The sequence below is a fragment of the Plecotus auritus genome (genome assembly GCF_963455305.1).
Source record: "Plecotus auritus genome assembly, chromosome: 4".
Classification (NCBI taxonomy): Eukaryota; Metazoa; Chordata; class Mammalia; order Chiroptera; family Vespertilionidae; genus Plecotus; species Plecotus auritus.
Window position 1 is genome coordinate 81,359,503 of NC_137775.1, and position 24,889 is coordinate 81,384,391.

At 40.7% G+C, this 24,889-nt stretch overlaps 1 protein-coding gene across 1 annotated transcript in view; it reads right to left on the reverse strand.

The window, feature by feature from the left end:
- LRRC1 (leucine rich repeat containing 1) overlaps positions 1-24,889 on the reverse strand; it is a 139,957-nt gene that overhangs the window by 84,011 nt on the left and 31,057 nt on the right. Inside the window, exon 2 of the mRNA XM_080666333.1 lies at positions 6,424-6,541. Within this exon, the coding sequence (XP_080522459.1) occupies positions 6,424-6,541 (118 nt within the window). The remainder of the gene's footprint in view (positions 1-6,423; positions 6,542-24,889) is intronic.

Consider the following 24,889-nt stretch of genomic DNA (forward strand, 5'->3'; position numbering starts at 1 on the left):
GCGGGTGGGGAGAGGTCAATGGGGGGAAATGGACACATATGTAATACTTTCAATAATAAAGAAATAAAAAATAAATAGATAAATAAATAAATAGTCTATTCCTGTACTGTTTGTTATACTGGCCACCAGCCAAGTGGGGGTATAACCATGGATTTCAAAAGCTTCCTATAAAAAAAGTTAAATACCTGTCATAATTTTTTGTATTGATTGTACATTTTGGGTAAACTGGGTCAAATAAAATACATCATTAAAATGGAAAAAAATACACCATTAACAATTTGTAACATTAAATTGGGATGGATTTTTAGGTTTATTTGCTAAAATAGGGCTTATCTTTAAAAACCTAAGAAAAGATAGAGAGGGATCTATTTGTAAAGTTTATACCAACGTTTTCAGTTTGATAAGATTTCTATACATCGTCATATTTCAATAATGTTCTCTGGAAAAACTGTAGAATGGAAAGGTGATCAGAAAATATCACAGAAGAGCACTCTCTTTCCTCCTCCAATTTAAGAATAATTAATATCATCTGGAACTAAAATGAGAGTCAAAGGCAATATTTTTTCTATATCAACCCCTGTTCCTGACAAGAGAAGGTAAAGTTAAGAAGAGAAAGGGCTCATGATAGGGCAGAGGCCCTATCTGCAAAGGCAAGAAAGCAAACTAGGCTGGAAACTATCTAGCTCTCCAACCACAAGGCAGAGTGGCACTGTGGGCTCTGCTTCACTGCATGTCTCCTGTAGGACTGTAACAGTCACAGACTCACCCACCATAATATTAGCCATGGGCAGTGTGCTGAACAGAGCACTGAACTTGGGCTTGAATCAGGCTTGACTTGGCAAGTATGAAGTCTACATGGGTGAAAACTGGCTTCTGCCTCACGTATGGCATAGGTCTACATAGGAATTTAAAAAATTAAAAAGCTAACTGTTCACAACTAAGTAGGAAGACTTCTACTGTACACTGGATTTGTTGCTTGCCAGAAAGAACTTTTTTTTCAGGGCATACTCAGAAACACCAGACAATGTTATACAAGGTCATTTGGGCAGGCTTCAAAATTGGCTTTAGATTTCATTAAACAACCCATAGCTACAGACCACAGACACTGAACAGCATCTCATGGGTGGACAGAAACCAATTAACCCAAGCCTTTAATCAAAGTCTAGCCTCCACACTTTTTAGGATGATGACCCTACTGGTAGACGGCTGTTTATCCTTGTCCTGGTGCTAGGAATGATTTATACTAAAATGTCTTTTAGTTGCTTGTTAATGCAAGTTTGCAAAGGAACTAGCCAGCATGTGCAGACTGGCCATGTTTCCTGAATGCAATACTACTTGCACCATGTGTGAAATAAATTCAAGGCCTCATTGGCATGATATGCTACTTCTGTCAGTGCTTCCTTAACTTTGGCCATCACTGTTCACCTTCACCATGTTTGCCATACTGGTGGTATAGCATGTGTATTCTGTATCATTTACCTCATTCTTTTAAACCAACTTTTTAAAATTTGAATGAGATTTATTTTTAAAGGAAGCAAATTTCTTTAAATCACTAACATGAATAAGAGCTATCACCTCAAGATACAGAAGGTAAATGTAAAATAAATGTAACAATAACAGTATAGTAGTGTTATTAAATTTTACAGAAGGCAACCAAAAGGAATAATTTTAAAGGGTAACTTTCTCACGAAGTTTCTATATTAGAAACTGCTGTTTTGCAGTACCACTTAAAGTCATCTCTAGCAGCACCAGTGGTATATGCCTTACACTTTGGGAAAACTAAACTAAATGGATAATGATACAGTACTGTGATGTCAGTCAAATTACAGCATAGACTATAAAATTCAAATTACTAAGCCTTGGGGCAGGATTCATTATGCACCAAGAAAGTCTGCCCTAGATTCTTGGATAACAAGATAGTACCACAGGGTAATAATTCTTCTCACATACCCAGGATTATTGTCCTCGAACAGCTAAAAACCAGTGAGCAGAGAAAGACCAAGTCCAGGCTTTAAGGCATGTGCATGTCACCACAGAAATCTGCTTCAGACCTTCATGCAAAACCTGTATGCTTTTTCAGTCATTTAACAGCATATTCAGATACCAATTTCATCTACTCCATCCTTCCATCTATGTTCAGAGGAAACAGTTATTACATATAAATTTTAGCTATTTGCCTTAGTTAAAAAAAAGAATCCACCAAGTCAGGACATGAGAAGTCAGGCATGCTCCTCGCCTCTCCCTGGCTTGTAAGGAAGCAGGCTTTGTCCCATTCCTTCAGAACAAGACCCAGCACTGTCAGCGGGGCCTGTCCAAGATCAGTAGGTGGTGAATGGCAGGACCCAGGCTACCACCAGAGTCCTCTCTGCAGAGCACATCTAGCCATTCTGGAGACAAAACTGTACACACTGTGCTCATCCCAAGCCTCTCTACTTTCACCTCAGAAAAAGTCCCCACAGACTATATATAACCATAAGCATCACCCTGTCTCCCAAAGCTCACCCTTCTCTCTTCTTAACACAACACACAATTCCCTTGACTTTGTGCCTGAAATATCTGAAAACAAAGCCACAAAAGTCAGGGTTTGGAGGTCCTGGCAGCTCTTCTTGGCCTAGGAAATGAGCCTGTAAAAACTTCTCTCCTCCTCACTTACAGATTGTTTTTTTTTTTTTTTTTTTGTGAGAGAAACACAAAACCTTTCTTTTCTCTGCCATTTGAGCAAGGGAACATCAGGAAAGGTCTAATTTTGCTCCTAGAATCAAAGTCAATGTGAGTTAAGACGGCTCTAGCATCTCACCCTTTACCAGGAATATCCTGAAGGCTGCCCACATTCCCCATGGGAAGGTGCAGGGGTGCCAGGAGCTGGGTGAACTTGTGCTTGTGACCACACAGCTGCTGGAGGAAGCTCAGTAGGGGACTCGTGGGCGATAATATCTAAGAGCTTGCTACTCAGTGTGCGCAGTGGACCAGCAGGGTCGGCATCCTCTGGGAGCTCTCAGCAAAGCAGAATCTCAAGCCCCACTCCCGACCTACTGCATCGGAGTCTGCATTTTAACAACATCCTGTGGTAATTCATGCATGCTTAAGTGTGACAAGCGCTGATCCCATGGACTTGAATAGTCTGAGACCAGCATCCTGCCTCCTCCATGGTCAAGCAATGCTTAATTCCTACATCAGGAATTAAGGAAGTCAATAAAGACCCCACAATGGCAATGGCCAGCCCTCGCAAGGGCCCTGATACAACTCAGGGACTCAAAGGAACAACCTCTGATCATGGAGGGGGTTGCTCAACTGGTGCAAGGGAAGACAAGAGGCTCATACAGGCCTCCAGGCCTGAGCCCCAAACCCATACCAATGCCTGCACCCACACAAAGGAGGGGTTCTCACACTGACTCTCAGACTACAGATTTTGTGACCTTTATTTACTTACTCAGTTGCCTAGGAAATTCACATTACCATAATTTTTACCTGTAAACAAATGAGAGGAAGCACAGTGAGATCTGCCCACCTGGAAATAGCCCAAGACCCATGTTCCTATTGGTTAGAATGAACGATGACTTTGTTCTGCTCGGTCATCTCTGCAGTGTGTTCACAGCCTCACAGAAAGCCCGACCCCTGCCATCCTCTGGCGTGCTGCCCACTGCCCCCCTGCACTCACTCCAGTACACACCTTCATGCTGCGGAGCCAGAGCAAGGTTCTGCCAGAGTGGACAGGGGCCGTTAACTCCTCCTCAGCATTTCTAAAAGAGCCTGACCGAGAAGGTAAAAGAACTGCAGGATCCCTCACAAAACTACCACAAACGTGCGAAGGAAAGGCTGAAAGTGAGGACAGAGAGAAAAGAGGAGGAGAGAACGCCTTTTTGTGTCCTGACACTGACTACAGTGAAAGCTTAGCTTCTTTTATCAACATGCTGGGAGGTATGAATGCACACAGAGGCAGGTAGTCCTTTCTAGGTACGAATGTTTGAAAAGAAATAGTTGATGTGGGAACTGGTAAAAGTGGTGACCAGCAATGCCGACTTTCTACAGAGCATCCCGTCCCATTAGAGTTATTAGCGTAACTGGGGACTTTCAAGCTCTGTTTTCTCTCCTCCAAATAATCAAAGGTAACACTTCTCCTTCTCAAGTATTTCTGGCCCCTGCTTCTTTTCCTTTCTTTTTTTTTTTTAAATATATTTTATTGATGTTTTTTTATAGAGAGAAAGGGAGAGGGAGAAAGAGTTAGAAACATCGATGAGAGAGAAACATTGATCAGCTGCCTCCTGCACACCCCCCACTGGGGATGTCCCTGCAACCAAGGTACATGCCCTTGACCGGAATCGAACCTGGGAGCCTTCAGTCCACAGGCCGACGCTCTATCCACTGAACCAAACCGGCAAGGGCTTCTTTTCCTTTCTAATGCCAATTTCAATATTGCTATTTTAATTCTTCGGATTATATGATTTGTGACAATTTTACAAAGTCACTGCTTCCTTGCAAATTTAATAGCCAGCCACCCTTTATAACTGAGATCATTGCTAAGGCCAGAGAGAGGAGGTTGAGTTATGTATTCCTTAGATAAGCGTGAGACAGGATAGCCTTAGAAGCAATTCTGGCCTCTGACACCACTCCAACTATACACTCCAGTGTAAGGGAAAGTGCTCATCAACCGCGTCTGTGCTGAGCTGTGGAGTAGAGCCATGCTTTGCACTGCTTGACACCCCTGTCCCAGGGCAGCTAATCTTTAGGGTGCCCAGTGACCTATGATTGGCTTAAAAAGATGATCTGTTTGACAAATTCCTCACTGAGAAATCTGTCAAGCAGACACCACAGCAGGTGCAGAAGCCAAAATGTAGGTGGAGAAAGACCACAACAAACTGGTTGTGGAGAAGGCCAGTTCCAGGAGAGCAGGTCGACAGGGAGAGACAGAGCACCCACAGACAGAAGCAGACGCACTAAGAAGAGGCCAGGAAACCCCGAAGGCGATGTCTGATGCAAGCCCTATGCCAATGCTCTTGGATGTCAGCTCCACCCCTCCTTACCATCGAATCCCCTTTCCCCGAGCAGATCTGGGTCCCGTGCAACCAAATAAGCCACCATAAAACATGCCCCCACAATAAGTATTTTCTTCACTTTTTCCAGTACTTCAAGGTAAGAAATAATTCTCATGAAAAATAAAAGTAGACCCTATCTTAAGAAACATATGGCTTAACTTATAGACAGTTTTCAATTTATCGAATGTAATAGGGAACAGCAATTTAAAAGCTGTTAAAAGTAGGAGGGTTCAATCATTTTTGTTTCACCATGTTTTCAATCAAGTACTGATTATCATTTGCTGCCCTATAACAATGACCCCAAAAAATAGTGTATCTGGGCCTTGGAGTTGCTGTGGAAGACAGGAGACTGAAAGATCCAGACCTGATGTTCATTAAAGAAACGTAGAGAATTTTATAGAAAAACAAAACAGGTATGCAATATGAGAGAAAAAGATTATCCTCTTTATAAATAAATCAGAGTATATTGGGGCCTATCCAGAGGAATTATACCAGAGCCCTTGCAAGAACTGAATCCCATCACTTAAGACAGGACCACTGGGATCTGCCACTTTAACTTAGAGTAATTAATCAAATATGCAATAACAAGCAGGGTTACCAACCAACTCAGGGAGTGCTCTAAGGGCTATGAAACGCAAGGTTAAACCAGGGTCCCCATTTAAATATAACACAAACTGCAGTGGGCAGGCCCACCAGTGGCCTAATTAGAAATAAATTAAACTGGCAGAAGATGCCTGAATAGCAAGCAGGTCTGTTCACTGCAGGAAGACAGATTCTGAGCCATAGGCTGAGAAGCCAGCCCCTCCTCAGGGAGTGTCCCCTCGCCTCAACAGCCCCTCGGTGCTGGACAGATAACCACACCACCAGCCCTCAATGTCACATTCAGGAAAATGAAGGAGCCAGATACATAATTTCTCAGACAACACTCTAACTCTTAAGTTATCATTCAAAAACTATATGGCCCAGCCAGTGTGGCCCAGTGGTTGAGCATCAACCCAGGAACCAAGAGGTCACCGATTAGATTCCTGTGAGCTCAATCCCCAGTAGGGGGCATGTAGGAGACGACCGATGATGTTTCACTCTCATCGATGTTTCTACCTTTCTACCTCTCTTCCTTCCTCTCTCTCTAAAAATCAGTAAAACCATATTTAAAAAAATAAATAAAAACTGTGCTATGAAAAGTTTTTGGTAAATACTTTGTAAGTTAACTAAATTATTCAATCATGGCATTAATTTCATCTCAAAATTTATACATAGCTTTCCCATAACCATCAGGTGAAGTTCCTCCAATAGCCTTTATCCACTTCTGTTTATTAAAAATCCCCTCCCCCCCCCCCCGCCCCACATCAGAATAGACAAATGGACAACTCAAGTGGAATCTTTTTCTTACCATTTCGGGACACGTCAAGTTCCACCAGCTGCATGAAGTTTGCTATTTCTGGAGGGAGCCGCTGAATTTCATTATCACTAAGTCCAAGCTTTCGTAATTTGACTAGCTGGAAAAATTGCTGAAAAACAAAACAGTTTCACATAAGTCTCATATATTTGCAACATAAATTTTTTGTCCAATACAAAATTTAAAGCAATATGTCTTTTAAAAATTAATGAGAATTATACCAATATCAATTTCCTGATTTTGATACTGTATTATAGTAATATGAAGATATTACCACTGGGTTAAACTGAGTACAAAAGAGATTTCTGTTCTATTTTTGCAACTCCCTTATTAATCTACTAGAGGCCCGGTACACAAAATTCATGCACTCAGGGGTGGGGGGGTCCCTCAGCCTGACCTGCGCCCTCTCACGGTCTGGGAGCCCTCAAGGGATGTCCGACTGATGGCTTAGGCCCACTCCCCAGGACATCCTTAGAGCTGCCATGCTCGCCAGCCATGAGCCTGGCTTCTGGCTGAGTGGAGCTCCCCGTGGGAGTGCACTGACCACCAGGAGTCAGCTCCTGCGTTGGGTGGGATTGGGCCAAAACATGCTCTTTGACATCCCCCAAGGGGTCCCGGATTGCAAGAGGGCACAGGCCAGGTCACGTGACCCCACTGGTGCTCTATCACCGGGCCGGGGAGGGATGCAGGAGTTTGGCCAGCTGGGGAGGGACTGCGGGAAGGCTCCAGGGCTTATCCGGCCCGTCTTGCTCAGTCCCAATCGGCTGGACCCCAGCAGCAACTAACCTACAGGTTGGAGTGTCAGCCCCCTGGTGGTCAGTGCACATCATAGCAAGCGGTTGAGCAGCCTTAGCATATCATTAGCATATTACACTTCGATTGGTTGACCAGACGACTGGATACTTAGCATATTAGGCTTTTATTATATAGGATAATTATCTCAAAATTAAAAGTTTTTAAAAATGAATAAGTAACTCAGTGAAAATAATAAGTACTCCTTCAAGCTATCAGGTAGGTGGTCAGTTATTTTCTACTTATGAAAGCTGATGTTAAATCTGCAATATTAAATAAACATATGCAAAAATTACAATAAAGTATTTTAAAAGACATTTTTAAAAGGAATAACTACACATCAGAAAATATACAAATATCTGCCAAAAAAATGTATCATGCAGAAAAAAATTATTTTGATAAATCTAAAAAAGAGTCCACACTGACACCTCCATTAATCATGGCAGACTGAGCACATTCCTTTTTCTCCACACTCTTTAAAAACTGTACTAAAATGACATAAAAATAATTCATACAATCATAAAAATATGGAATAAACTCATGAAGACAATTAAAAATGAGAGGGAACAAGAGCACAAACTAGATATGCAACAAAATCCTTGAAGCTAGATAACAAATGAACAAATACTAACTAATAAAGAAACAAATAAGCTGAAATTTAAGCCTCTGGAGTAGACAATAAGAAATTATGTCCAGGTACAGTAGGAAAAGAAACTGGTTGTAAAAAAAAAATATGCAAAGAATAGTTAGGTCCCCATATTTTCTTCTCTACTCTGCATATCCCGACTGGAGACTGAGAATTTCCCTTCTGGAAGAGTTGACTCTTAGCACAGCTGAGGACAGTGCTGAGGCACCTCCTAAAAACAGGGGGACTGAGTCAAAGCCTGCTCAGTGAAATCCCACCAGCCTTTTCCCACAGCCAGACTGCCAGACATGAGGACAGACCTATGGATATAGATTATAATAATAGAGATGTCCCAAGTTACAAGCCCCACACATGTACAGAGTTTCCAATCATCTTTTTCTTCCCTTCATCTCTCATTTTAAAAAAGCCACAGTTCTCCAGATACTTGAGGAAAGCCCCTAACGTGCAAAAAGGAAAGTGTGCAAGCGCACACACCTCAGAAGAAACAAATATGATGTGGGAAGCAGAAAAAATTTCATCATCCAAGAATATATTTAATACCCTCAGAAATAAGAGATGAGGCAACATAATGCCATTTAAAAAAAAAAAGCTACAAAGAAAAAATAAGCTTTTAGAAATTACAACTTATTGTAGCTTCAATAAAAACTTCCAATAAAAGACGTGAAAAATTAAAGTTAAAATCTTTCAGAAGGCAGAATAAAAATACACAGTAGTGGGTGGGAAAATGGGAGAGAAAAGAAAGGAAAATCAGGGGGTCAGTCTAGAATATTCCTTGGTACCTGTTTTCATTCATTTTATTGGCCACCTGTTGGGCTTTTTCAAACTAAAATGCATGTTTTATAGTCCCCTGTGTTTTCTCTCTTTGGATATCTATTGGTAGAGTGTAGTACCTTCTAGTTTCAGAATTCCAGAAAGATGATTCGCAGTTTCCATAGACCAGGGGATGGAAGATGGGGGATTATAGAAAAAAATTGGGAATCAGAATAGCACTGGAATCAACAGCAACCTTGAAGTGAGAAGGCAATGGAGTGATTCCTTCAAAATTCAAAAAGAACATTATTCCCAACCTAAAACTGCATACCCAGCTAAACTATCAATCAAATACGAAGACAGAATAAAGACTTTTTCAAATATGCATGGTCTCTAAAAATATACCTACCTTATACCTTATTTTAGGAATCTGCCAAAATTTATAAGTAAATTTAAAGGAGTAGGACCTGAGACCCAGAAATCAATCAACAAAACAAACAGAGAGACAAAGGACATGCCGAAGATAAAATAGTGAACGGAATTCTAAGACATCAGCCACACAAGCAGGCCCTACTAGCAACCAGTCCACATGGAGAAAATAATAAGGCTCCCACAGGAAAGATCTGAAACCAAACAAACACATACAAATTTGAAAGATTATATGATGTGTTTGGAAGTAGTGAGATGATTTGTTTGGTGATAAATTAGAAATAGGAATAGAGAAAAAAAAGCAAGGAAAAAGAAGGGAGTTATTAATTCCAGAGAAAATATAAAGTATAAGAAGATATAATCATAATATAAATATAAGATTTGGTTATGAATACTACTTATAGTCATTATATTTTAACTAGAGGCCCGGTGCATGACATTCGTGCACTCAGGAAGGGGTGGGGGGGGTCCCTCAGCCCGGCCTGCGCCCTCTCGCAGTCCAGGAGCCCTCGGGAGATGTCCAACTGACGCGGAGGTGGGAGAGGCTCCTGCCACCATCGCTGCCCTCATCAGCTGTGAGCTGTGAGCCCAGCTTCTGGCTGAGAGGCACTCCCCGCTGTGGGAGCGAACTGACCACCAGGGGGCAGCTCCTGCATTGAGCAAATGCCCCCTGGTGGTCACTGCACGTCATAGTGACCAGTCGTTCCGCTGTTCAGTCAATATGCATATTACCCTTTCATTATATAGGAGGATATCTATATATTAATAAAACCAAAATTTATTTTATGTCTATATTGAAAGGATGGGAAAGAAACTCTGAGTACTAAAGTCTAATTTTCCATAGAAGGGAATCAACAGGAAACGATAAGGAGAAAAAAAAAATCAAACTGTAAAAGCAAGCCATTTAACAAGTGGGAGGCAAACATCAGTAGAAATCTCCAAGAGATGAGGGTTCTCAAAGCCACAAACTGGAGTGAAAAGGGGGAGGGCAAGAGGCTGCTGTTCTTCAGTGTCACAATACATGGCTCACTGAATTTTTTAAACTATTGCACCTATTACTTTGCTAAAATTAGAAATCGCATTTACAAAGGAAAAAGTCTCTACTAAGATAACAGGGTATTCCGAATGTGGATAATTTTGAAGGATGCCAATATTTAATAAGTTGTTTTTATTTTAATTAATAAATTTGGTAAAAGAAATTATATACGTACATGATTAAAAAAAACTACTGTCATTTTTTCTTGTTTTTTTATTGCTTTATTTCAATTTTAATTTTTTTCAAATTACAGTTTACATTCAGTATTATTTTGTATTAGTTTCAAGTATACAGCAGAGAGGTTAGGCAATCAAATACTTTACGAAGTGTTCCCCCTGATTTCCAGGACCCACCTAGCACCATACATAGTTATTACAATATTGTTGAATATATTCCCTATGCTGTACTTTACATCCCCATGACTATTTTGTAACAACCCACCTGTACTTCTCAATCCCTTCACCTTTTCTATCCAGTCCCCCAATCCCCTTTCCTCTGACAACCATCAGCCTGTTAAATGCACACTGTCTTTCGGAAAGCAATTGGGTAACCCATAAAACATAAGTCTTCAAATCCGCTGGCATAATGACACTTTAAACACTGTCCTTGTAATATAACTGAAAATAAGAAAAAACAAGCTACAATGTATGATATGCTTTGTGTTATCAGTAAAAATGGAAAACACATGTCAAATATGGGGAATGACTAGCATGTTAATGAATAATTTGATATTAAGTAAGCAACAAAAATGGTTACTATAAAGGCCACAGTGCTTGAAAAAGATTTACAATGCAAATATAATTTTTAAAGGAAACAAAACTGCAGGTACACTGTAAAAAAGTATGTGTGCATGTTGACAGGAAGAAAACAGGAGAAAAAGTTATACTAGATAATAAGGAAAATGCATAAAACAACTTAAATTTTTACTTAAAAAGAAAGGTATTTTAAAATAAAATGCACTATGAATCTCTGAAAATGAATGCTAGCACTTAGCTGTATATTATAAAGAAAGTGCTCAACAAAAGAACTAGTCCTTTGGACTTCTTTAATCATACAGTTGAGATTTAATTTCTTAAGGAAAGGTATTGAAATGTCTTTATGTTGGTTGTACTAAAGCATTAGCTGACTCAAAAGCCATTCAAAAGAGCCACATATTTGAATAATTAAGCTTATGCCAATTTTCAAAGAGTCTGACAGTTTCATAATGCATCAATGTGTTTACTCAAGCATGAAAAGCTCACTTTGTTTTCCAGGAAAAGCATAATAGCAACAGCACAAAAACCATCACCAATTCCTTATATTCAGGGATCATTCAGAAATAATTTAAGAAATCAAGTCAATAAGGTACTTAGATCTACAGTGAATAATTAATTAGTTTTATGTCTGTGGAAAAGACAGCCTACAAATCCCCACATCCAAGAGAAATCATAAAAGCAAGCACATTTAAGTTTTGTTCTGAGTGATAAAAGCGTCCTCAAATACAGCTTGTCACAAATACCACTTCATTTTACTTGGGAAGCATATCCAGATGTAAAAACAACCCTATCTGCAGGACCCCCCAAAGGAAAACAAATTCCTCAATCCTTCCCTCATTATCCTAATGGGATCTTAATTTGGTATCCAAATGCTTTAAATTAACTATTTTCTTATAAGAGTGACAGAATGCCACTAAGACTTTATTAAATCCTCTAGTTTTCAACTTTCTCAGCTAGGGGAAAAACTCAACAAACTATAAACCCTCTGCTTTCTCTGAGATTAGCCAGGGACATGGAGACCGATTCATGTAGCTGTCTTGGCAGGGTGCCTTGGCACAGAGCGGTCATGTGACGGAACACACAGACACCATTCTTCAACCATCCCATGTTTGATTAGAGCACTCTGGCCCCGCAGAGCACATTCTGTACAGTTCTATGCAAAGAAATCCAAACTGCCTTGGCTTGTTAGGCTACACCATAGTCCTCTTACAGCCACCATTGCTTGTAGATGTAAAGTCTTTACCTTGGCTGAAGAAAATGTTTCTTTTTCCCCCCAATCTTCATTTCTTTTAAAATATGTTTTGATTGATTTTTAGAGAGGGATCAAGAAATAGAAACATCGATGAGAGAGAAGCAACATGGATCAGCTACTTCCTGCACAGCCCTCACTGGGGAATGAGTCCACATCCCAGGCATGTGCCCTCACTGGGAATCTTTTGGAACCAGCAACCTCTTGGATCCTGGGTTGACACTCAACCACTGAACCACACCGGCCAGCCCCCAATCTTCATTTTGACAAGGTTCTTTTTCCTTCTCTTTTTTATATATGTATATTCTTATTGTTTCAGAGAGGAAGGCAGAGGGAGAGAGAAATAGAAATATCAATGATGAGAGAGAATCATTGACTGGCTGCCTTCTGCACTCACTCTACTAGGGACTGAGCCCGCAACCTGGGCATGTGCCCTGATTGGGAAACAAACCCTGATTTCCTGGTTCATTAGGCCAACACTCAACCACTGAGCCACACCAGCCAGGCTTTTCCTTTCTTTTGACACAGTATTAATACCTCCCTTCTTCTTAGAAAGGGACATAAGGACATCTCAGTCCTGTAAGAGTTGTATCCTTTGTTATTAGTCAATGTCCCCTCATTGCCCAAATGTCTCCTCCATAATGTAGAGAAAACATAAACCACTGCCACAGATTAACCTGGAGGGCAAAAGTGTAAGAGTGTTATTAAAATCCTAAAAATTGTTTGACTCCAAGCTAAAAATGGCACCAAATTTACTCACAGATTTCCCTTCTGGAGACATTTTAATCTTCAACTAAAGGTTAGCCCCTTTTCATCCCATCACTCTCATCACAGTCCTACTGCTGTCCCCACTGGCCTGAACTGGCCTTGTGAGTAAGTCCCTGGTAAAGACATGGTCCATCAATGGTTCTAATCTGAAGGTAAGATTCACACTTTTTACAGTATAAATCATTTGGCAATGTTCTTCTCTATAAGACTTATAAAAAGGTCTTTATTACACAGAAATCCTACATATATGCCTTTAAAAAATCACTCCCATATGTTATTCCACAACATATACAAGAATGTGCTTGACAGAATTATTCAAAACTATAAATAACCCAAACTCCCATCAACAGTAGATCTGATAGAGGAATATTCTTACAATGGAATTCTAAACAGCAATGAAAATGAAAGCTTACTGTTAGTCATGATATGCAGGGATCTTAGTAATAACATTCGGCAAATGAAGGCAAACAAAAGAATAAAGACATTATTCTACTTACATAATGTTGGAAAAAAATCACCAAAACTTAACAATTTTTCTTAGAGAGACCCACAGAGGTGGCAAAAACTATAAAGAAAAGCAAAGAAGTGATCACTATAAAATCAGGTTAGTGATGATATAAAATCTGAGTGTGAGGGAGAGGACTGTGGCCAGGAAGGGCATGAAATGGGCTTTTGCAGTCCTGACAATGTTCAACTTCTCAACCTGACCCGTAGTTGCAGGTGTTCATTTTATGGTTTGTTATAAGCTATGCATTTACACCTTATGCACTTTTCTACATATGTATTTTACTTCACAATAAGAAACGTTTTTAAAACTACTTAATTCATGAGGAAGGAAAATACCAGACAATCTGCACCAGAGTTCAAATTCTTTAACCAAGTGATTGGTGTGCCTCAAGAATGTTTAAAACATGCAATACCTGACTATTTAGTCGGAGGCACTGACCTCTTTTCCCTTACACTGTCAAATAAAAAAGTGACAACAGGCAACACGATAGCCGTCCAGTGTGAATGATTCAAAATTATACCTATTTTTTGTCAGATTGGCAGAAAATACATTTTTTTTGGAGTGGTGCAGAATTTTAGTAATTAGTTTATGTGTGCCACGAGATAAAAAAGGTTTAAGATTGCTGCTTTAACTCATCAGTTAATGACAATGAAAACAATGGCATTATATCTGGAGGGGGAGAAACAAAGTGACCACAGTAACTAAAACAACAGTATCAGTAGTGATAATGCTTGTGCCATTATGACACTGCTGTTATGATACAGCATCAACCTTTATGGAGGGATTCTCTATGCTTGGCAGTGAACTAAGAACTTTACATGAATTACATTCTTTAATCATCTCAACATTGTCACAATGCTGACACCTACATGTATCAGTTAGGTTTTGATGCATAACAAACCATCCCAAACTTAGTGACTCAAGAAAATTACACATAGTTTATTTCTCACATTTCTGTGGGTCAGCTGGGCAATTCTGCTGCTGTCACGTAAGCTCACTCATGCAACTACATACAGATGGAGAGTCAGAAGGGCCTCACTCTAACGGTCTGGCAATTAGTGCCGGCTGTCTGCTGAAGCTCCTCTGTGCTCCCCAAGGCCTCTTGTCCTCTCCCTTATGACAGAGCAGCTTCCCTTGATGATGCTCTTCGAGGAGTATTCACAGGGCAAAGGAAGAGGCTGCAAGGATTCTTAGGGCCTAGGCCTTGAAAGCTGCACAATTCATTTCTGCCACAATCAGGGAAGTGGAGAAATGGTCACTACTGATAGAAGGAGCAGCAAAAATCACAATGAAAAGAGGGATGGGCCGAAACCGGTTTGGCTCAGTGGATAGAGCGTCAGCCTGCAGACTGAAAGGTCCCGGGTTCGATTCCAGTCAAGGGCATGTACCTTGGTTGTGGGCACATCCCCAGTGGGAGGTGTGCAGGAGGCAGCTGATCGATGTTTCTCTCTCATCGATGTTTCTAGCTCTCTATCCCTCTCCCTTCCTCTCTGTGAAATATCAATAAAATATATTTAAAAAAAGAAAAGAGGGATGGGATGGGAGAAAGATGGCAGATTAAATAGTCGACCACAAAAAGATAGGAACCTCAAATATGCCACAGAGAAACACACATTAAAACAATAGATTATCCTAGGAAACGCTATGGTTGATCACAGAGTAATGACTTTTCTAAGGAACATTTAAACAGAAAATACAGTAATCCATCAAATAAACTTTGGATATGATTTTTGATACATGAGAAGCTTATAGATAGAGGGAAAAGCCCAAGAAATAGTCACGGAATAGTAGACGGATCAACGCAGAGAAATCAAATAATATCTCATATCCAGAATTTGAATTTGAAAGGGTTTTAGCAAACAGTCACAGATAAAAACTACTGATGAAATAAGTATTAATAAGACACTCTTTTTAGTGTGCTTTGGTAAAGAGGTGTGGATGGGAATGTCCCTGGGAGAATTACTTCACTTCTCTGGTCCTCTGTTTCCTTGTGTAAAAAAATAAACATTAAATGACCAACAGGCTCTTTTTACTTCTAAAAATTATAGGATTGCATTTCAAAATACCTTCAATATACCATCAAGAAAGATGAAAAGCCTATTAGCACACAATATATTAAGCATGGTGCTAAAAATGCTTAAAATTACAGAAAGCAGATTAGTGGTAGCCTAGGAAATGGGGAATGATGCTAATGGGCATGGGGTTTCTTTTGGGGTGACGAAAATGTTCTAAAATGGATTGTGGTGATAGCTGCACAACTCTTCCAATATACTAAGAACCACTGAATTGTGCACTTAAAATGGGTGATCTGCATGGTATGTAAATTATATCTCAAAGATGTCAAATCATGCATAGAATTGGTAGGCAACTGATGAAGAAGAAATCATTTTTGGTAATAAAAGACTAAACTAGGAATACCGAACACTTTTATTTAATTGAAACCCTATATACACCAACAGGGTAAATGTTTTGTTTCTCCAATTAACAAATGAAAAAAACTGAGATTCAACAACATTTAGTGGCTTCCCTGACACTGGTTCCAGTTAATAACATTCTTTATGGAAAATTCCAAAGCACCACCATGTTGGAGGATCACAGAGCAATACATGTTTAGGTAACCATTCTAATAAGAGGAGTAAAACAAAGTCATGGGAAAGTGGAGAATGTAGGCTAGAAAAAGAGTAACTGCTAAAACTGTGCCAAGGCTGTATTCCACTTTGACTAATGAGAGGGAAGGAGCATGCTAATGAAACCTGCATGTAGGAGCACGTGCGCCATGTTTCTGCCAATTCGATCCAGGCAGAGAGAGCGCACTTGAAAGGAAAAAAATCGAGACAGACAAGGAAATGAAGCAACTAGAGGATCATGGGCATGGAGACCTAACTACAGATAAAGCCTTAAGCAAGGGGAAGGCTGAAACTGACAGAGAAAGCAGTAGGCAGAAATCTGATACAAGTTTGTAATGTGATCTAGCAAAAAGGCATATAAAGAAAGAATAAAAAAGCCTGGGTCTAGGTTTGGAAGTAAAAGAGGAGATATTACCCAGCAGCAGGACAGTCCTGGTGAAATTCAAAAAAGGCTAACTACACTGTCCACTCAAGTGGCAATTCCAATTTTTATTTTCAGATAAACATAGAATGGAATTCAACAGAGTCACAAACACTTAAGAATTTGAAACACTGATTCACAAATAGAAAGTTTATATCCACACACTAATGTATGGGCCATCCTATCTAATAAAAGAGTAATATGCAGATTGACCATCACTCCAACACACAAGATGGCTGCCCACATGTGGTCAAAGATCCTGCCCCCATGAGGACAGAAGACGGCCACCACAAGATGGCTGGCAGGGGAGGGCAGTTAGGGGTGACCAGGCCTGCAAGGGAGGGCAGTTGGGGGGGACCCAGGCCTGCAAGGGAGGGCAGTTAGGGGCAATCAGGCTGGCAGGGGAGCAGTTAGGCATCAATCAGGCTGGCAGTGGAGTGGTTAGGGGGTGATCTGGCTGGCAGGCAGAAGTGGTTAGGGGCAATCAAAAAGGCAGGCAGGCGAGCAGTTGGGAACCAGCAGTCCTGGATTGTGAGAGGGATGTCCGACTGCCCGGTATGATCAGGCCTAAAGGGGCAGTCGGACATCCCTCGAGGGATCCCAGATTGGAGAGGGTGCAGGCTGGGCTGAGGGACACACACCCCCGTGCACAAATTTCGTGCACCAGGCCTCTAGTTTAAAATAAAGATATTTACAATTTACTTTGTTTGAAATATTTCCCTTCCCAATTTTTCTGTATTCTGGCCTCCACTAATAATTTTATCCTCTCTCATTGGCTAATATACTTTAACATTTTCAAAGTACTTTTAAACATTATCAAGCTGTCACCATTAATGAACCGTAACAAATATAACAATGCCCCAAGAACACCCCTAGCCCCCAAAATTAAAATAGCTTAGGTGTATTCTTGAAAATCATAAAACCAAAAATGATTTAGTTATTATGCTATGATCCGAAGAGTGGATAAGGCTGGTAGTGGTATTTTCAATGATTTGGAGAAGACAAGCTTTTATTAAAAGTAAGATGGCCTTAGCCAGTTTTGCTCAGTGGATAGAGCGTCAGCCTGTGGAGTGAAGTGTCCCAGGTTCGATTCCAGTCAGGGACACATGTCCAGGTTGTGGGCTCAATCCCCATAGGGGGAAAAACAGGAGGCAGCCAATCGATGATTCTCTCTCATCACTGATGTTTCTATCTCTCTCTCCCTTCCTCTCTGAAATCAATAAAAATATTTTTTTTAAAAAAGTAAGATAGATTAGCCCTGGCCAGTGTTTCTCAGTGGTTGGAGAGTCAGCCCTCGCACCCAAGAGTTCCAAGCTCCATTCCTAGTTAAGGGTAAGTACCTGGGTTGCAGGTTTGATCCACATGCCCCGGGGCAGGTGCAAGAGGCAACCAATTGATGTGCCTCTTTCACACTGATGTTTCTTTCTCTCTCTCTCTCTCTTTCTCCCCCAACCCCCACTTCCTTCCCACCCTTCCACTCTCTCTAAAAATCAATGGTGAGGATTAACCAAAAAGAAAAAAAAAAGTAAGAAGGACTGGGACAGCATTACTTTACCGAGAACCTGAACGCTGGGACAAATTGTGCACATGGGAGAAAAGAGACAGAGAGAGAACTGACAAGCCTCAGAATGAGCAGGATTGGCTTAGCACAGGGAAGGGTCAAACATGACAAGGTGAAAAAAAGGATATCAACCTGAAACACTAACAACAGAAGAAAGATTAAACACAGGATGGCAAATTCAAGCAATAAACTATTATATGGCCATTAAAAATCATGTTTCTAGCCCTGACTCATGGATAGAGCGTCGGCCTGTGGACCAAAGGGTCCTGGGTTTGATTCTAGTCAAGGTTACATACCTAGGTTGCAGGCTCCTCCCCAGCCCGGACCCTGGTTCGGGTTCATGCAGGAGGCAACCAATCAATGTGCTTCTCTCACATCAATATTTCTCTCTGTCTTTCCCTCTCTCTTCCACTCTCTTTTAAAATCAATGGAAAAATATCCTCGGGTGAAGATTTTTTAAAAATCATGTTTCTAATGCATATTAATAATCTTACCTAATAATAGACAAACATGTAAATTGACCGTACTGCCGCTATGCCACCAGCCAATCAGGAGTGATATGCAAGTTAACCCAACAAAGATGGCGGTTAATTTGCATACACAGGGCTGAGTAATGGGAGCGGGATGCTTGTGTCGTCGCCATGGCGACGACGCAGGCATTCTGCCCCACCCCGGTCTCTCAGGGCCTCTGGGCAGTGTGGGAAGGCGGGGCCTGAGTGGAAAGGGGCTGGGCCGGAGTGGAATGGCAATGCCAGCAGCCAGGGAAAGGAAAGCCTATTCTAGCACGAATCTTCGTGCATCGGGCTTCTAGTACAATATATATACATGTGTTCTAGGGTTATGAAAAAATGTAAAATTTTATATACACTATAATGCCTATTTTGCTTTTTTAAATGTAATAGGAACTTTAGGGAAAGAACTCTTTTAAAAGGGTAAATCTGGTGAGAAAAAAAGAACTTAAGCCCAATGACTGAGGATAATTTCACTGTGTTTTTGTAACACAAGAAACCAGATTCTATTTATCTCATTAAAGAGGTGTTTTGCCTTCAAACCTAAACCAACTGTATCTTCAAGAAAACTTGAAGGATGGGTTATAACTAGCTTATATATGTACACAAAAAAAGTTCTTCCAACAAGAAATCAAATAGATATTCAATTAAGTTTATTAAAGTGGTCATATATTTTGACACAGGATTTTCAATAAGATTGAGTTTTTCATACATTTTACTCAGAAAAGCATTACATGACTCAACTAGAATAAAATTTTGTTTAGGGGGCATTTTGTCTTGGATCCAGTACAATTTATCCAAGTGAACAGCAATAACAAGCATTTATATACATATGTACCTACTATATGCAGGGTTTTAAAGTAGAGGGAAAATGTTCAAACAAGATGTTCCTCTCCAGGGACATCCAGGAACTGACACAAGACAGGTGGATCAGAAGTTAAAATATGAGAAAGTAAATCATAGTAAATGAGGTACAAAATGCTAAGAAAGGATAATAAATGTCTCTTGTCATCATAAACTACATCTGTTAAGCTCCTTCAGAGGGAAAAAGGCGGTTTTATGGTCAGCCATGCCACAGCAATAAGATTTCTGGGAGACATCAAATCTGAATGGATTATTCCGAGAAACTGCCAGGAAGATTGCTTCTGAATTTTCACAGGAAATACACCAACATTTGGATCAACACTCTGAGTCCTTCTGAAGTAACAGGCTCAGCTAAGAAAAAGCATCTGGGCAACACCTGGATAAACAGAATACCTTGGATGGCCTATTAGGTAATGTTTTCATCCCCTAAAGGAATAAATTAATAACCCCAGCCATGGTTTAATCTTTCTGGGTAGCAAGCAAGAAACAGAGGAACTCAGTCACTGACAGCACTTACAAAACTAATCTCAGTTATCAGATTACAATCATTCAAGAATGACATTTAATGGCACTTTTAGTGCATACTAATCATATAAGTAAATGGGAAAGAAAAGGACTTTGTCTCTTATACTAAAAAATTCTGAAGATGGCCAAACTGTTTTAAACCATTTATCAAGAGATCTTGAAGGGCAGGAAGAGGGACCTGACTAACCGGTTGATACGACACACTGCAGCCCGGAGTCCATCTCTAACAAACTGGGCACGGGTTAAGCCCTGCCGTGGCAGTCAAGATGCTACTGTATTTATTTTGGAGAGTCTGTTTCAAAGGAGAGCCAAGTACTGTTCCCAAAAAGGAGGGAGTGCACGGTCAAGCAGTAGAATAGGGCAAACACTAACAGAACAAACAATCCAAGCATTAGATGCATACCTCCTACAAGCCTCGAAACAATTTAAATATGTAACTTGTTCTTTGCCTAGACTAAGAAGTCACTCTTGGGCCCTAACTAGATGTCAGGCATTTAAAAATATAAAGATCACTGCAGAGTTTAACAGTGGAGAAGGGCTTAACCTGCCCCCAGAACACACTGTCTAATATCTTCTAAATACACACAAGCTACAATATATATTTTTGCATTTCTATAATCACAATTTAAGATTAAAATTTTGCAATTTAGTAACTTTAGGAGAAGCATGTCTTTCCACCCAGACAGGCCTGTGTGCCAAGTGTTTATAGCTCCTATAAGAGCAGCCTTGCATCTTCAAAATAAATCTCCTCTCATATTTAAATTTCTCACACATACTAAATTCACACTGTGTCCAACTGGCTGACCAAAACACTTAAGTGAAAAGCAAGATGGGAAAAACTGAGTAGAATCCCTAGCAACTCACCAACAGTCCTACAAAAACAAAACAGAGCTCATGCTGATCACATTTTAGCTCCACAAACTGAACCAAATATTAAATCCTAACATTAATCCAGATGAAGAACCACAAGCACAAGGCCTAATTTTGAAAACTTTCTGAATTGCCCTACTGTTTAAAGAAAAAGAGAAACCATTAGTGCCTAAGAGAAAAGGCTCAGCTTCCACGGTCTGCAGTTACATCTGATTAAATGCTCAAGTCTAAGGAGTCTGCTTTCTTTGTTAAGAGGACGGGCAGAGCTCTCTCAGAGCCACTTCTTGAAGCTGCTGTTTTTGACATTCTTCACATTTTATTTTTACTATTTACCAGCAACCGAGGTAAGAGGCCAAACTGACATTCCTAGCATTCATTTAAATATCCGAATGAACAGCAATGCCGGATGGTGGCCTGCAGGCCACACAACAAGCCACTCCACTCACTACCCACAGCATGTCCAAGGACATGATTCTTTCGCTACGACAGAGCTCTTCAAAGAAGTTCTGGCAGGCAGTGCACATGTGCTGCTGACCAGCTGGTTCCCTGGGATGAAGACTACAGACTAAGTACTATTCAGTGTATCACCTTCAGAGTTCTCTCAGGTGGAAATCTCTCTTTGTGACATGTGATCAAAAGGACATTCAAGAAAAAGGGGATGTAGGAATCCATCCTACGGGATATTCCCAAAATTGAATCTCAAAGTAAAGAATGAGAGACGACAGCATTTTTTCCGCTCCCAAGCTTCCCGGAAACAAACAACAGCTCCCAAGTATCCAGACAACGGCATAAACCATTCCCATAAGTTCCAGGGGCAGTTTTCTGAGGTAGCTCTGTGGTCCCGAGAGCTTCTGTACTACCACTTCCCTGCCCCCTCACTCCCAGCCGAGAAGCCGGCGTTTTACCCATATGTGTACAGTTCATTCACCCACGCCATGGCTCACTATAAGATATCACCCCAAGTCTTCCCTCGGGGAAGCACCTGAAACAACCTGGTATTCCTGGCTGACGACTCATCAGATTTCTTTTAAGAAAGAATATATTGTATGCCTGCATGAAAGCAATTTAAAGGTAAAATGCTACATTACTAGAGTAGACTTTGAAAGTCTAATTTCAAAAACTTTCCAACACTTTACATTTTACAACAGCAGCTCTAAAATAATAAATTTTTCTATTGTGCCAAGTATTAGACTAGGGGTTCTGCATTTACTATTCATTTAATCTTAAAAACAACTCTGAGCCAGGCAGCTACTCTGATTTCACTAATAATGACACTGAAGCACAAAGAGGTTACACACCTAGGCCCAGTTTACACAGATGTGTCAGGCCAGGATTCAGACTTGTGTCCAGAATTGCTACCTATCTACTATAAACAGCAGGGCAAAGTCTGTAATCCCAGCTCTCCAACTTACTAGCTAGCTATGTGACCTCAGGCAACTTGCTTAACCTCTGTGCTTCAGTTTCTTCATCTGTAAAACAGGGGTAATAACAGCATCTATCCTTCATAGAAAAGCAGCAACAATTACATGAGTGAATACCTGACATATGAAAAATGCTTAATAAATGTTAGCTATAATTATCACGCTCCTATATATCCAAACTACTAAAACTCTTCAAGTGTAAGAAACTTAGAAACAGTTATAACACCCTGCTACCCTTGGAATATACTGATTTGATAGAGCTAAGTATTAAACAAGAATTTTTAGTCTCCTTTCATTTTCAAAAGCAAAGAGAGACAACAAAAAGCCAAAAAAAAAAACAAAAACACACACACACATCAGACACAAAATTCTGGGACCTTCAAGAAGAAACTTTGAAGACTAGTTAGCAAGTCCAATGACCCACAGCATACCAAGTACTCAAGCTATTACCATGACATAGCAAGTAAATTTAAACAAGTAGTTCATAATCAAAGCATTCAAAACAAAACAAAGCAAAAAAGTGAACTAAAACATACTTTAAAGGGCTAGAAAGATTCCAGGGAAGCTCAGAAATCTAAAGAGTGAAAAAGAAGTCAAGACTTACGGGGTGGGTATGACCTGGGCACAAAAAGAAACAGGATGAGAGGGGACAGCCATGCACATTAGAAGACCATTCTGGGCAGCCAGCTCCTCAGATGGTGGCCTGCTTGGCTCAGAGCCCCAGAATGCTACCCTGTGGCAGGACTCCTCTAGTCCTGGCCCTGCAGATAACAAGAAGCAAAGCCTTAAGCATTCTAGATGGCAAACAGACTCAATTACATCTCTGGGCTCCCTTCCAGTGCCAACAGCCTGAGATTCTAATTATGAAAAAGGAAGGAAAGCAGGTGAGACAAATTACCCATGTTTCGTTTTCTTGGCCTTTGAACTGAAAGCCTCCAACTCTCCAATAGGTTTACACTCCAACATTCATTTACAGGTCAGAGTTGGAAACTCAGAATATATTGCCGCATGCATAGGAAGAACATTGCATGCTGTGATTAAATCCTCAAGAAAGTCTACTAAAGTCTGCTCCACCCCTAGCAGTACAAACGTGTCTTCTCAAAGCTTTCTGATGGCCAACCACTAGTTATGGAACAAAGTCCATACTCCTTAGCCTCATGTTCTGGACTCTCCTAACCTCAGCATGTTCCAATAGCATCATCAACAGGTGATGATGTTATTGGAATAGGTGCTTTCTCATATCTCATGCCACCAACACAACCAGTGAGCAGTAAGTCATCAAGAACTGAACTTTAGAAAGGCAACAGGGCAGGTAAAGCATCAGAGCCACACCTTAAACACAGCCTCTCTGTCTGCAAATCCCATGTCCTGTCTACCCTCTGCCCCACAACTGCCCCCAATGGCCTTTCTAACTTCAGTTTCCACACCCACAAGGTTACGCACCCCATGTTCTAGGCCCAATGAATCACCTGCTAGTCATCATGCCTTACTGTCCCCAACATCTTTCCCCAGCTATCAACATCTGGCTCATTCTCAAATGCCACAACCTCTCAGAAGCCGTTTACCCAATCACCTGGGCAAAATTGTAACTGCTTCTCCAAAGCATTTCATCTCTGCTCCTTCACTAGAGTAATAAGCCCCCTGTGGCAATAAAACATATTATATATGCCATCGTGCCCCTCAGAACACCTAACACAGTTCTGCTGCACAATAGACATTCGATGTGCAGTTGTCCAAGGAAGAAGCATGACACTATTTTGACTAATTTTTTATTAAAACATTTCTTAGGAGATGAATTCTAAGTTCCAACTCAAGATATTTAGAGCACATCTATGCTTTGTAATCAACCCCATCTCCACTCCCACAACCCCTGGTCAGGAAAATGGGAGCGGAAGCAGCATTTATGTCAGAACATGGAGAACCAAACCCACCAAATGTTTAGAATTCCTGGGGCAATTGGTAAGCATGTGGATTCCTCAGACCCTGCCCAAAACCTGCAAAGGCACAACCTCTAGGGCAAAGGGCTTGGGAATTTGATGGCTTAACAAGTGCTCCCACTTCATTCTTTTGATCAGGCAAGTTTTGGACATATTGGGTTGATCACTGGGTCTCAATCCTGGCTGCATATTAGAATCAACAAGGGGTGATAACTGATGGAGGGGTGTTTTAAAAGTCATAGCTATCACAATCGTTTGTGGTCCATAGTACAAATGTGCTATTGAAATTTCATGATAGAAGGTGTGAATAGGAAAACTACGCCTTAAGAAGCTGGGGCAGCGCAAGAGGGTGGCGATGAAAATAAGGTTGAGGAGCACTGGGTTAAAGTGATAAACTAAGTGAGTAACTCTTGACATTTGCATGAAAGACTTCTTCCTCACTCACACACTATCCAACAGTTGCTGTGAACTGAGTAAAGATCTGTTAACTGTGGAACAGGTACCAACGTGATATGGACTTAAACACTGGAGCCTGACTACCCATGGGCACCTTTGGAACAATGCGCCTTATCAAACACAGCTTTTAACATGGCACTCATGCAACTGTTGGGGTGTGGGCGGGTGTCTTTATTCTCCTTTTGCCAGTGTGGTAGGATATCCCTTCTTATTTCAAGTTGCCTTAAAGGACAGAAGAGATTCCTGTATCTGAAACATAAATCAAAGTGGGGTTCTATGTTGAAAGAAGATGTGGCTTTTTATGATTAAAATAAAAAATCCAGATGCCTTTCACAA